The sequence below is a fragment of the Balaenoptera musculus genome, chromosome X (assembly GCF_009873245.2).
Source record: "Balaenoptera musculus isolate JJ_BM4_2016_0621 chromosome X, mBalMus1.pri.v3, whole genome shotgun sequence".
Taxonomy (NCBI): Eukaryota; Metazoa; Chordata; class Mammalia; order Artiodactyla; family Balaenopteridae; genus Balaenoptera; species Balaenoptera musculus.
Window position 1 is genome coordinate 95,381,401 of NC_045806.1, and position 11,835 is coordinate 95,393,235.

An 11,835-nucleotide genomic window follows, 5' to 3' on the forward strand; every position below is an offset into this window, starting at 1 on the left:
ACCATATGACCCAGCAATCCCACTACTGGGCATATACCCTGAGAAAACCATAATTCAAAAAGGGTCATGTACCACAGTGTTCATTGCATCTCTATTTACAATAGCCAGGACATGGAAGCAACCCAAGTGTCCATCGACAGATGAATGGATAAAGAAGATGTGGCACATATATACAATGGAATATTACTCAGCCATAAAAAGAAACGAAATTGAGTTATTTGTAGTGAGGTGGATGGACCTAGAGTCTGTCATACAGAGTGAAGTAAGTCAGAAAGAGAAAAACAAATACTGTATGCTAACACATATATATGGAATCTAAAAAACAAAAACAATAAATGGTCATGAAGAACCTAGGGGCAAGACGGGAATAAGGATGCAGTCCTACTAGAGAATGGACTTGAGGATACGGGGAGGGGGAAGGGTAAGCTGGGACAAAGTGAGAGAGTGGCATGGACATATATACACTACCAAATGTAAAATAGATATCTAGTTGGAAGCAACTGCATTGCACAGGGAGATCAGCTCAGTTCTTTGTGACCACCTAGAGGGGTGCGATAGGGTGGGAGGGAGGGAGATGCAAGAGGGAAGAGATGTAGAGATATATGTATATGTATAACTGATTCACTTTTTTATAAAGCAGAAACTAACACACCATTGTAAAGCAACTATACTCAAAGATGTTAAAAAAAAAAGAAGCAGGGCTTCCCTGGTGGCGCAGTGGTTGAGAATCTGCCTGCCGATGCAGGCGACACGGGTTCCAGCCCTGGTCTGGGAAGATCCCACATGCCGCGGAGCAACTGGGCCCGTGAGCCGCGACTACTGAGCCTGCGCGTCTGGAGCCTGTGCTCCGCAACAAGAGAGGCCGCGATAGTGACAGGCCCGCGCACCGCGATGAAGAGTGGCCCCGGCTCGCCGCAGCTGGAGAAAGCCCTCGCCCAGAAACGAAGACCCAACACAGCCAAAAATAAATAAATAAATAAAAATAAATAAATAATTAAAAAAAAAAAAAGAAGCAATGTGCAGGGTGAATTAGAGTAGAGACAGGCATGTACTATCAAAAACCCATTTGTTAGCTCCCTTTGTAGGATGTGATGATAGGCATGTAGAATGACTATTGAAAACAAGAGAGAGAACGAGAACAATGGGTCATAACAGAAGGTCAAGTTATGTCTCATTTAACCAGTTAGAACTCTTGGTATCATACGTGACTTTTGTGAAAAAACATGTCTGTCAGTTATAAACACATTTTTAACATTAACTGGTTATTTAACCTATAGGCTTAAAATGTAGTGGGTTCCCAGAGTTGAATCAGTGAATGCTTCTGAAAAGAAATTAAGAACGTGCCACAGGGGGAGGGAGTAGGTTAAGCTGGGTCGAAGTGAGAGAGTAGCACTGACATATATACACTACCAAATGTAAAACAGATAGCTAGTTGGAAGCAGCTGCATAGCACAGGGAGATCAGCTCGGTGCTTTGTGATCACCTAGAGGGGTGCATTAGGGAGGGTGGGAGGGAGACGTAGGAGGGAGGGGACATGAGGATATATGTATACATATAGCTGATTCACTTTGTTATACAGCAGAAACTAACGCAACATTGTAAAGCAATTATACTCCAATAAAGATGTTAAAAAAATATTTTTTAATTTAAAAAAAAATAAAAAAAGAAAAGAAACAACCGAATAAAAAGTGGGCAAAATATTTTAACAGATACTTTACCAAATAATATATACAGTTGGCTAATAGAAACATAAAAATATGTTCAACATCATCAGTTATTAGGGAAACGCAAATCAAAATCACAACATAATACCATAACAATCTATTAGAATGGCTAAAATTAAAAAGTCTGAACATATGAAATATTGGTTCAACTGGGACTTTCACATATTGCTGGTGTGAATATAAAATTGCCCAATCACTTTGGAAAACAGTTTGGTAGTTTCTTAAAAATTAAGCATACATCTATCATGATCCAGCCATTCCACTCTTAGGGGTTTACCCAAGAGGAAAGGAAGTATATGTCTACATACAGACTCTACACAAATGTTCATAGGAGCTTTATTTGTAGTAGCCTCAAACTTGAAACAACCCGAATGTCCCTCAAAAGGTGAATGGATAAACAAATTTTGCTATATTCACAAAATGGAATACTACTCATCAACAAAATGAATAAACTACTGATACCATAATATCAATATATACCACATATATACATACTGAAATATACTATTCATACCTAATATGAATAATCTCATAATAATTTTGATAAGTGCAAGAAGCCAGAAAACTAAGAGTATCTAGTTTATTATTCCATTTCTATAAAATTCCAAAGAATGCAATCTAATCTATAGTGACAGGAAGAAAATGAGTGGTTGCTTGAGGGGGGAGGAAGAGAGGGCTTATTAGTGCTATAAGTAGAGTCTTAGGGGTGATGTATATGCTCACTGTTTTGCTTGTGTTATTGGTTTCACGTGAGTATAGATATCAGAACTAACCAAATTGTACACATAAAAATATGCAGTTTATATTTTATCATTTATACATCAATAAAGCTTTTAAAATGCATCGGGCCTTTTTCTTCAAATAAACTCTATTTGGAAGCCCAATAAATAAAACCAAAAACAGGGCAGAAGCCTCTTACCATCTTATTTCTGAAGAGATCCAAGGAACTCTCATTTGAAAACCTCTAATATAGAACATCTGACTTCCAGAAATATATTTGGCTGTATAGATAGATATATGATATTTTACTTTAGCTCAAAGCCTCCTGCCCAGAAGTCTTGCGTTGCCAGTAGTCTTACGTACACTTACAGTGAAATCTGAACCATTTAGAAATTATCTGAAAATGAGCTATTTTGGATACCTGCGTGTTGGGCATATTCCTTTAAACATTATTTTCAAAAGATAATTTTAACACTGTTTTTCATAATATGTGACCCACTTTTCCATCACCTTAAAGAGAGTAAATATGCCCTTTTATTTAGTCTACCTTTTATTAATGGTTCAGGGCCATCATTATGAGCATCAAGCTTTCATTATGCTCAGGACTTCATTAAATGTGCTTCCATATTTTCTCCAGTAATAAGTGGCTTAAGACAAGAGCATTTTTTTTTCCTTTTTGTGGGAAGAAAAGGTGATTACATCTGCCACTTCTATATTTCTGTCTTCTGTGGTATCATATGTCACTTTTGCAGAGTGTGACTTCCTGGTTCAACATCCCTTCCTTCATTCTAATATATAGACTCTAATTGGTAAACCACATAACCAAGATTGTTAGAATTGTATGGACAGGGGCTATGAATAGAGGACTGGGAAGTTTTCCTTTAAGTAAAATACATGAGTTTTTGTGCATGGGCTATTTTCACTGAATGAAACAATTCATTTTTTATCCTCTGGTTTTCAGCTCTGTAATGGACAATTTGGTTTGCTGCAGAATTCATTTCCAAACAGGTGAGATATTATTTTGTTACATGTACAAAGACCTGCAATAGAGAGGCTAATTTTATACACTTTCACCACCAGAGTCCCTACTGAAAATATTTATTACTTCAGCTATCAGTAAAAGTCAGGAACATTTTTGGGGATCTGACAATTTGAAAGTACCATTCTGAGAATATATGTCTGATGAATTTCTTGGTCTTGTTAGTTGTCAAACTAACAGGTAGTGTGCTGTTAGTTGCTCTCTTGGTCAGTAATTTATTTTATGTCTCTCCTTTGATATTAAGTATAAGCTATCAGAAGAGATGTACAAAACATGAATGATTCTTAAAGTTTCAAAATAGATTAATAACCTCTTCTTCAAATTTCCTTTTGCAAAATAAGTCTGACCTTGTTTTTTTTTAAAAGTCACATTTTTGTTCCTCAATTCTAAAGGAAGCTTCAGAAAGCACTGACAATAGAAACAGTGGCTGAATTCAGCAACTCATTTGGTAAAATGCCATTTCTCTATATTGAGGAACAGAGTAAGCTTATTTTCGAGAATAGTTGGAAAATATTCTGGGCCAGTAAGTGTATTATAAATAAGAACCATAGTTATCAATTTAGTTGTTCTAATTTCCCACCACAATATACTACCAGAAGTCTTGGTTGAGTGCCGAAAGGCCTCACAGATTAGTGTTTATCTTGATAAATTCACTGTGGTTCAGGGTTTGGTCATCAGGAATTTGATTCTCTTAGCACATCAAAAGTAATTGTTTTGGGCTTCCCTGGTGGCACAGTGGTTAAGAATCCACCTGCCAATATAGGGGACACGGGTTCGAGCCCTGGTCCTGGAAGATCCCACATGCCGCGGAACTACTAAGCCTGTGAGCCACAACTACTGAGCCTGCTCTCTAGAGCTCGCAAGCCACAACTACTGAGCCAGCATGCTACAACTAATGAAGCCTGCGTGCCCAGAGCCCATGCTCCACAACAAGAGAAGCCACCGCAATGAGAAGCCCGCGCACCGCAACGAAGAGTAGCCCCTGCTCGCCGCAACTAGAGAAAGCCCGCGCGCAGCAACAAAAGACCCAATGCAGCCAAAAATAAATAAATAAATAGGGGCTTCCCAGGTGGCACAGTGGTTGAGAATCTGCCTGCCAATGCAGAGGACACGGGTTCAAGCCCTGGTCTGGGAAGATCTCACATGCCGCGGAGCAACTAGGCCCGTGAGCCACAACTACTGATCCTGAGCGTCTGGAGCCTGTGCCCCGCAACAAGAGAGGCCACGATAGTGAGAAGCCCACGCACCACGATGAAGAGTGGCCCCCACTTGCCGCAACTAGAGAAAGCCCTCGCACAGAAACGAAGACCCAACACAGCCAAAAATAAATAATAAATAAATAATAAATAAAAATTTTAAAAAAAGGGCCACAGTATGTGGCTTGCTGTCTAATAGAGTATGGATGAGGAACATAAGGAGAAATCTTAAAAAAAAATAAATAAATAAATAAATAATTTGTTTTTTCAGTAATTGTTTCTTTTGTGAGAGTGAGGAAGGGAGGAAGCTTGGATTAACATTAGTCAAGGTAGCAAAGATGGATATATAAAACAAAATGTCTATTTATTCTGAGAAATAAAAATATCAAGAAGGCTAGAATGCTTGTTTCTCCACATCTAGAGAATCTCTCCCTGTAATCAAGACAAATAGTCAGATTAAAAATGCTTTGGTTGTGGAATCAGAATAGTGCCACATAAAACACTCTTCCCTGGACAATATTTAGGTAGACACTGCCCACATCTGGCTCTTTGGGCTTCACAAATTCTGTAATTTTGGCTGACTCTTCTGTTCACCCATACAGTTCATTAAGTTTCCAAACAAGATAAAATTCAGCTGATTATGTACCCATTTAATTTAACTAAAATTACACTCCTGCCTTGCCTCCTTGGGTCATCTTGATTGGACTTTTTGTGTCTCTAAACTTTTCTGAATCACCAATTTACACATAATTCCCTATTTATTTTCTAAGGTGTTTATTCACACAATATTAGTGAATTTTACTGAATTACATTTCAGAAGACTATCTTATTTTCTTATTTTCCTTATCTCTAGTTCTTAGGGTCAATTCATAATCACCACTAATATTAAAAATGAAAAGCATATGGTGCCCTCCCCACAAATCTATAATACCTATACATTTCGTCTGCCTAATTTTAAGAGTTTGGCTTAATATTTTTGCTAACTATATGATACCTTTAAAATCAGTTCATATTGAAGATTTACCTGAATATATTATTAGTTTGTCAACATATATCAATGACACACTGTGGACAATGCATGCTATTAATTTTTGAAAGTTACAAAGTACATTGATCATATAATATACAGGAAAACTCAATATATCACTATTTGTTATAGAGAAGATTTTTGTATAGGACATATCTTTCTTGGGCTCTATTCAATAAAATATAGTTACTTAAATGTCCAAGTGACTTATTCTAAGGAAGTCTTCTTTATTATGAATAGTTTCCAGCGTGTACTCCGAAGACAAAATACCAAGGTACCTCAATGTATTGTCATGATGATCATTCCATAATTATCAACTATCAATTATCAAAATCCATGTTTGATTTTTACACATATTAGTTTATTTATATCCTACCTAATATGCCTCTGGAAAGCCTTTATTCTCTGTTAGTTGGTGTGTGTTTCAGGGAAGGTAAGCTAATTTTAGTATAACCCTAAGGAAATAGATTCTCAGAATATCCATTTGAAGGGAACTTAGAGTACTTGAGTCCTTGATAATTACTCTATACAGTATGCACAAATCACCTTTATATCACTGTCTTTTGAGTAGTCACTCAGTATTTGCTAACATTTTTGATGATGAGAAATTTATTCCCTCATAAAGCAACCCATTCCACATATTTAATTGGCAAAAGTTTTACTTCTGTTTGGCTAAAATATATCTTTGTAATTTCATTTGTTGGTTCCAATTCTGTAGTCTAGAGCAAAATAGAAATAAAACACAATAAATTGTTTAATCCTAGAAATTAAGAATGTAAAACTTTGGAAAAATGAATAATAAAAAATAAACCCAATTAGAAAACCAATAAAAGTTGCTTGCAGTTATCTGATGTTTTAGATAATCAAAGCCAATGATATATTTAGAAAACGAAAGAATAATAGATATACTGTTGACTCTTGATCGATGTGGGGGTTAATCTGTGTATAAGTTATAGTTGATCCTCCATATCTGATGTTCCTTCACATCCACAGATTCAACAAACCATGCACCGTGTAGTACTGTAGTATTTACTATTGAAAAATATCCGTGTGTAAGTGGACCCATGCAGTTCAGACCTGTGTTGTTCAAAAGTCAACTGTATACAAAAAAGTAGTGATAGAAATATATATGTGACAGTAGCAATCATATGGAGAAATATACACCCATGGTAAATGATTTACATAGGAAGAAGGATGAAGATTGGGCTCCCTCAAGGTGGTTGGAGAGGGTGAAACCAGGTAAAACTATCATATATATATATTTTTTTTTAACAGCTCTTAAATGTTATATATATATATATATATAACATTTAAGAGCTGTTAAAAATCTTAGATATTATCTAATATCCAATGATTTTATTTAATAAGTGAAGATACTCTGGACTATTGTTGACTATTGTTTAGAGAAGTCATATTTCTAGACTCACTCAGTGGGTCAGCAGAAATAGCAAAGTGGAAATTATGCTTGGAAACAACCTAATCAACCTAGCAATATACTATTTAGATTTGCTAAAGTGCTACCAAAGTCTTCAAGTTAACCAAATGGAGAGATTTCCTTATGTGGTCTCGTATATTTTTTTCCCCTCAAATCTTATCAATTCTATAGAATTTCTACACAAAAGTGAAGAAACATGGATCAAATAGGATTTTCTTCCAGGGGCTGACCTTGTGCCTTTTCACAAGCTAAGTTAAATAGATAAAAATGTTAATTTTTCTTTTGCAGATAAAGTGTTTGTCACAGCAGTTTCCAGGAGAAATAATGTGATTTGACTGCAGAAAAACTCATTCTGATCAGTCAGACTATATCTTTTAACACATCAGGACTGAGCTTCAATGAGTACATAGGAATTCTGTTTCCTGCAGACTCCTTTTTGTTCCCCAGAGAAAAGATTTTACTTAGTATTCATTCTAATTTTCCATTATGTAAACATTAATGGTTTGTTTTTACTTTCTTTTCCTAATGCTGATAAGTAATTCAAATAGAAAGTTATTTATTGCATGTGTGGAAGAAAATATAAATAAAATGTCAGGAAGCTTGTAATTTTTACAAATACCACCTTGTAAGGCAAATCTTGTCCTTAAACCTCAACAGTTCATTGATTTTAAAAGTACTTTCTAGTTCCCTTCAGGTTAGGCATATTGAAAATGGTCTATTATTTTTTTCTTGAAAGAATTTATTTTTTCTCTCATCTCCTCTTTTTTTAAATATATTTTTAAATTAATTAATTTATTTATGTTTGTCTGCGTTGGGTCTTTGTTGCTGTGTGCGGGCTTTCCCTAGTTGCGGTGAGTGGGGGCTATTCTTCTTTGTGGTGCACGTGCTTCTCATTGCAGTGGCTCCTCTTGTTGCAGAGCACAGCTCTAGGTGTGCAGGCTTCAATAGTTGTGGCTCGCGGGCTTAGTAGTTGTGGTTCACAGGTGCTAGAGCACAGGCTCAGTAGTTGTGGTGCACGGGCCCAGTTGCTCCACGGCATGTGGTATCCTCCTGGACCAGGGATTCAACCCGTGTCCCCCACAATGGCAGGCTGATTCTTTTTTTTTTTTTTTTTTCCTGCAAATATTTTTCAAGGTTTTATTGCAAACCAAAGTTGGTTTATCACACACACAAAAAGGTGTGTAGTAGGGAGGGGGGAAAGAATTGTACATTATTATAACCATGTTAATTACAGTACATTAAAATGGTGGTTTACATTACAAACAAGCCTGTAAGTTTAAATATACTAGTGTTATAACCCAATGTACAGACTTTCTTTTTTTTTTTTTTTTTTTTTTTAAATTTTTTTTTATTTTTAATTTTTTTAATGCTATTCTTGTCTGCTTACATTCTTTTTATGTATGTATGTATGTATGTATGTATGGCTGTGTTGGGTCTTCGTTTCTGTGCCAGGGCTTTCTCTAGTTGCAGCACGTGGGGGCCACTCTTCATCGCGGTGCGCGGGCCTCTCACTATCGCGGCCTCTCTTGTTGCGGAGCACAGGCTCCAGACGCGCAGGCTCGGTAATTGTGGCTCACGGGCCTAGTTGCTCCGCGGCATGTGGGATCTTCCCAGACCAGGGCTCGAACCCGCGTCCCCTGCATTGGCAGGCAGATTCTCAACCACTGCGCCACCAGGGAAGCCCCAGACTTTCTTTATACAATACATATAATTATCAGGAATGCAAAAAAGAAACAAAAAAAACAGAAACATAAATAATGCCCATTTTACAGGTGATATTTTAAACAATGAAAACACCAGGCTCTGACTGACAACTGGGGCATTGGTCCATAAAAACCTTTTCTAAAAATAGAAATATTTGTAGCAGCAATGCTTCTTTAAGCATCTGGATACAAGTCATTGCAAGACCATTTTCGATAAATTTTAGTTATTAACTATATCTCACACACAAAGAAAAACAGCCTACACATAAATTTATCTTCCAAATATGGAAGAAACAAACAATGTCCCACGTTGTAGTGTCCTGCAAGTGTCACATTGATGCTTATAACTGAGTCCTTCTGTGAGCAAGCATACCACACTCATACGGCTGATCACACAGGAAGTCCACAAGGAAAAACAGAATGGAAACACACGGCAACAGGAAGAACTTTGGAGCTAACACGATCTCATCAGAAAAGGCACGTTTCATAAGATTCGTTACATCACGGCCCGGGACAGACCTTCAGAAGCTCCTTCTCAGAACAAGCGTCCTCCTTCGAATGAGACCACTGCACCTGTCTGGGGCGGCCCTCTACTGCTCACTTCAGAGATAGCACCACATTGGAAGGAAGAATAAGGAAAACCCCACGAGCTCACCGGGGAGGATGTGCTCTTCGAAAAGCTTCCAGCGAACAGTGTGCAATAAGATTGCCAAGATGTGCAAGCTTCCAGGGATGTGCAAATTCTCTTCTAAGATGTCCTGTCAGCTGGCAGCTCTGCCAAAAGGCTAACTGAAACATTTCAAAAACGCCCGTAAAAATCCTTCGCAACCAACCCTAAGACCATTCAGAGGAAGGAGTCCACGGGAGGTGCGTAGGAAAAGCCCAGGAAGGCCTCGGCCGCTTCCTTGACGCTGGCTGTGAGGAGGATGCTGTCGGGCGACCGACCGATGGAGTTGGGGACCGGCTCTTCGGTAAACTCGGGATCAAAGTGCCGCAGGTCGCTGGGCCCACTCACATTTGGGTTAAAAGGGGGAGTAATCTTCTTATTAATGAGATCATCCCAGTTAATTAGGGAGAAGAAGACGTGATTCTTAATCTCCATAAAGTCATCCTTGGCACCAAGCCTCTTTGTCCTGTCCTTCTGCAGGAGGCCCTCCAGGACGTGTCTTGCAGAATTTGTAATATTTGGCTTCAGCTGGAGGGGTTTGTTCAGAATGTTGTCGTACATCTCAGCTGTGTTTCGGCTATAAAAGGGAGGCAGGCCATACAGCATCTCATATAAGACGGCCCCCAGACACCACCAGTCCACGGTCCTATCATAAGGCTGCTTATGAAGCACCTCAGGTGCAAGATACTCGGGTGTGCCGCAGAAGGTAGACATCGTGCCATTGTTCAATGTTCTCCTTGCAGAGTCCGAAGTCAGTAAGGACAATGTGTCCCTGTGAATCCAGCAAGATATTCTCTGGCTTTAAGTCTCTATAAACGATGTTCAGGGAGTGCAGGTAACCCAAGGCACTGGCTATTTCAGCAGCATAGAACCGAGCCCGTGGTTCCAGGAAGCATCGCTCCCTCTGGAGATGGTAGAACAACTCTCCACCGTTAATGTAGTCTAGGACAAAGTACAGTTTATCAGCCGTCTGGAAAGAGAAGTGAAGGCCCACCAGGAAAGGGTGTTTCACGTTCTTCAGGAGGACATTCCGCTCCGACATAATATGCTTTTCCTCCTTCTTTTTCAGGATCGCTTTCTTTTGTAAAACTTTGACTGCATAGAATGCTTCTTCGGCTTTGTGTCTTGCCAGGAGAACCTTTCCAAAACTGCCCTTCCCGATCACTTTCAAGAAGTGAAAGTCAGATGGTTTAGCATGAGGATTGGATGATGGGCCCAGGTTAATTTGCTGAGAAGGACTTGGTGGAGGAGAAGGGTTGGCATTCATGAGCTCAGGCTCCTGAGGTTGGGAGATTTTCAAAATGGACTGAACTTCAGGGTGTTTGCATGCATAGGAGTTATTGGCAATCTTCTGAATAAAGTCGTTCAGGCCCATCCTTCTCTGTTTCATGAAAGCGATGAGAATTGCCACCATGCCCCTCATCCTGGAGTAAGTGAGGGTGTCCCTAGCAGCCTCGGTTTTCACCGTCATCACCACACAGAGGGAGCACGAGGAGTCGTCAGACACGGGAGACCGGCTCGGCCAATGCTGGCAGGCTGATTCTTAAACACTGCGCCACCACGGAAGTCCCTCATCTCCTCTTAAAGAGTGTCTTCTAATAGAAACTTTCACAAAAATGTGACTATTGTAGCCTGGTATATATAATTTTGTGTTTAACTTTTAGACCTTCTATTAATTAGATTAAAAGGCAAAGTCTATTAGCTATATTTTCTTAGGCTCGATTTCCATAGTCATAAATGTTGACACTGTAGCTATTTAAAAGCTCTGTAAAGAATAATGAGGGTACAGTAAATCTAAAAGATATTTCCATAAAAAGTAGAATAAAATCAAACATAACAGTCCAGAAGTCACCAGGCTCTAGCATTCAATGTGGGCTCTTGCTCAGGGAAAATGAGGGATTTTTAAGAAGACAACTAATGAAACTATTCTTAGTTTTTTGTTCTTTCCATTTTTATGACATACATTAAAAGCCTAACTCACAGAAGCCATGGATACTATTCCTTAAGGAAAAGGTAGTTGGAGATTGGTTCAAGATGGCGGAGTAGAAGGACATGCTCTCACTCCCTCTTTTGAGAACACCAGAATCACAACTAACTGCTGAACAATCATTGATAGGAAGACACTGGAACTCACCAAAAAAGATACCCCACATACAAAGACAAAGGAGAAGCCGCAATGAGACGGTAAGATGGGCACTATCACAATAAAATCAAATCCCATAACTGCTGGGTGGGTGACTCACAAACTGGAGAACACTTATACCACAGAAGCCTACACACTGGAGTGGAGGTTCTGAGCCCCATCTCAGGCTTCCCAACCTGGG

At 38.8% G+C, this 11,835-nt stretch overlaps 1 protein-coding gene across 1 annotated transcript; it reads right to left on the bottom strand.

Annotated features, from left to right (window-relative positions):
• Positions 1 to 8,831: 8,831 nt before the first annotated feature.
• Positions 8,832 to 11,025, bottom strand: LOC118889154 (serine/threonine-protein kinase Sgk1-like). The gene is given in 2 exon segments (XM_036840876.1): positions 8,832 to 10,235; positions 10,237 to 11,025. Coding segments are annotated over 2 exon segments (1,293 nt in total). The 5' UTR covers positions 10,983 to 11,025; the 3' UTR covers positions 8,832 to 9,688.
• Positions 11,026 to 11,835: the final 810 nt, after the last annotated feature.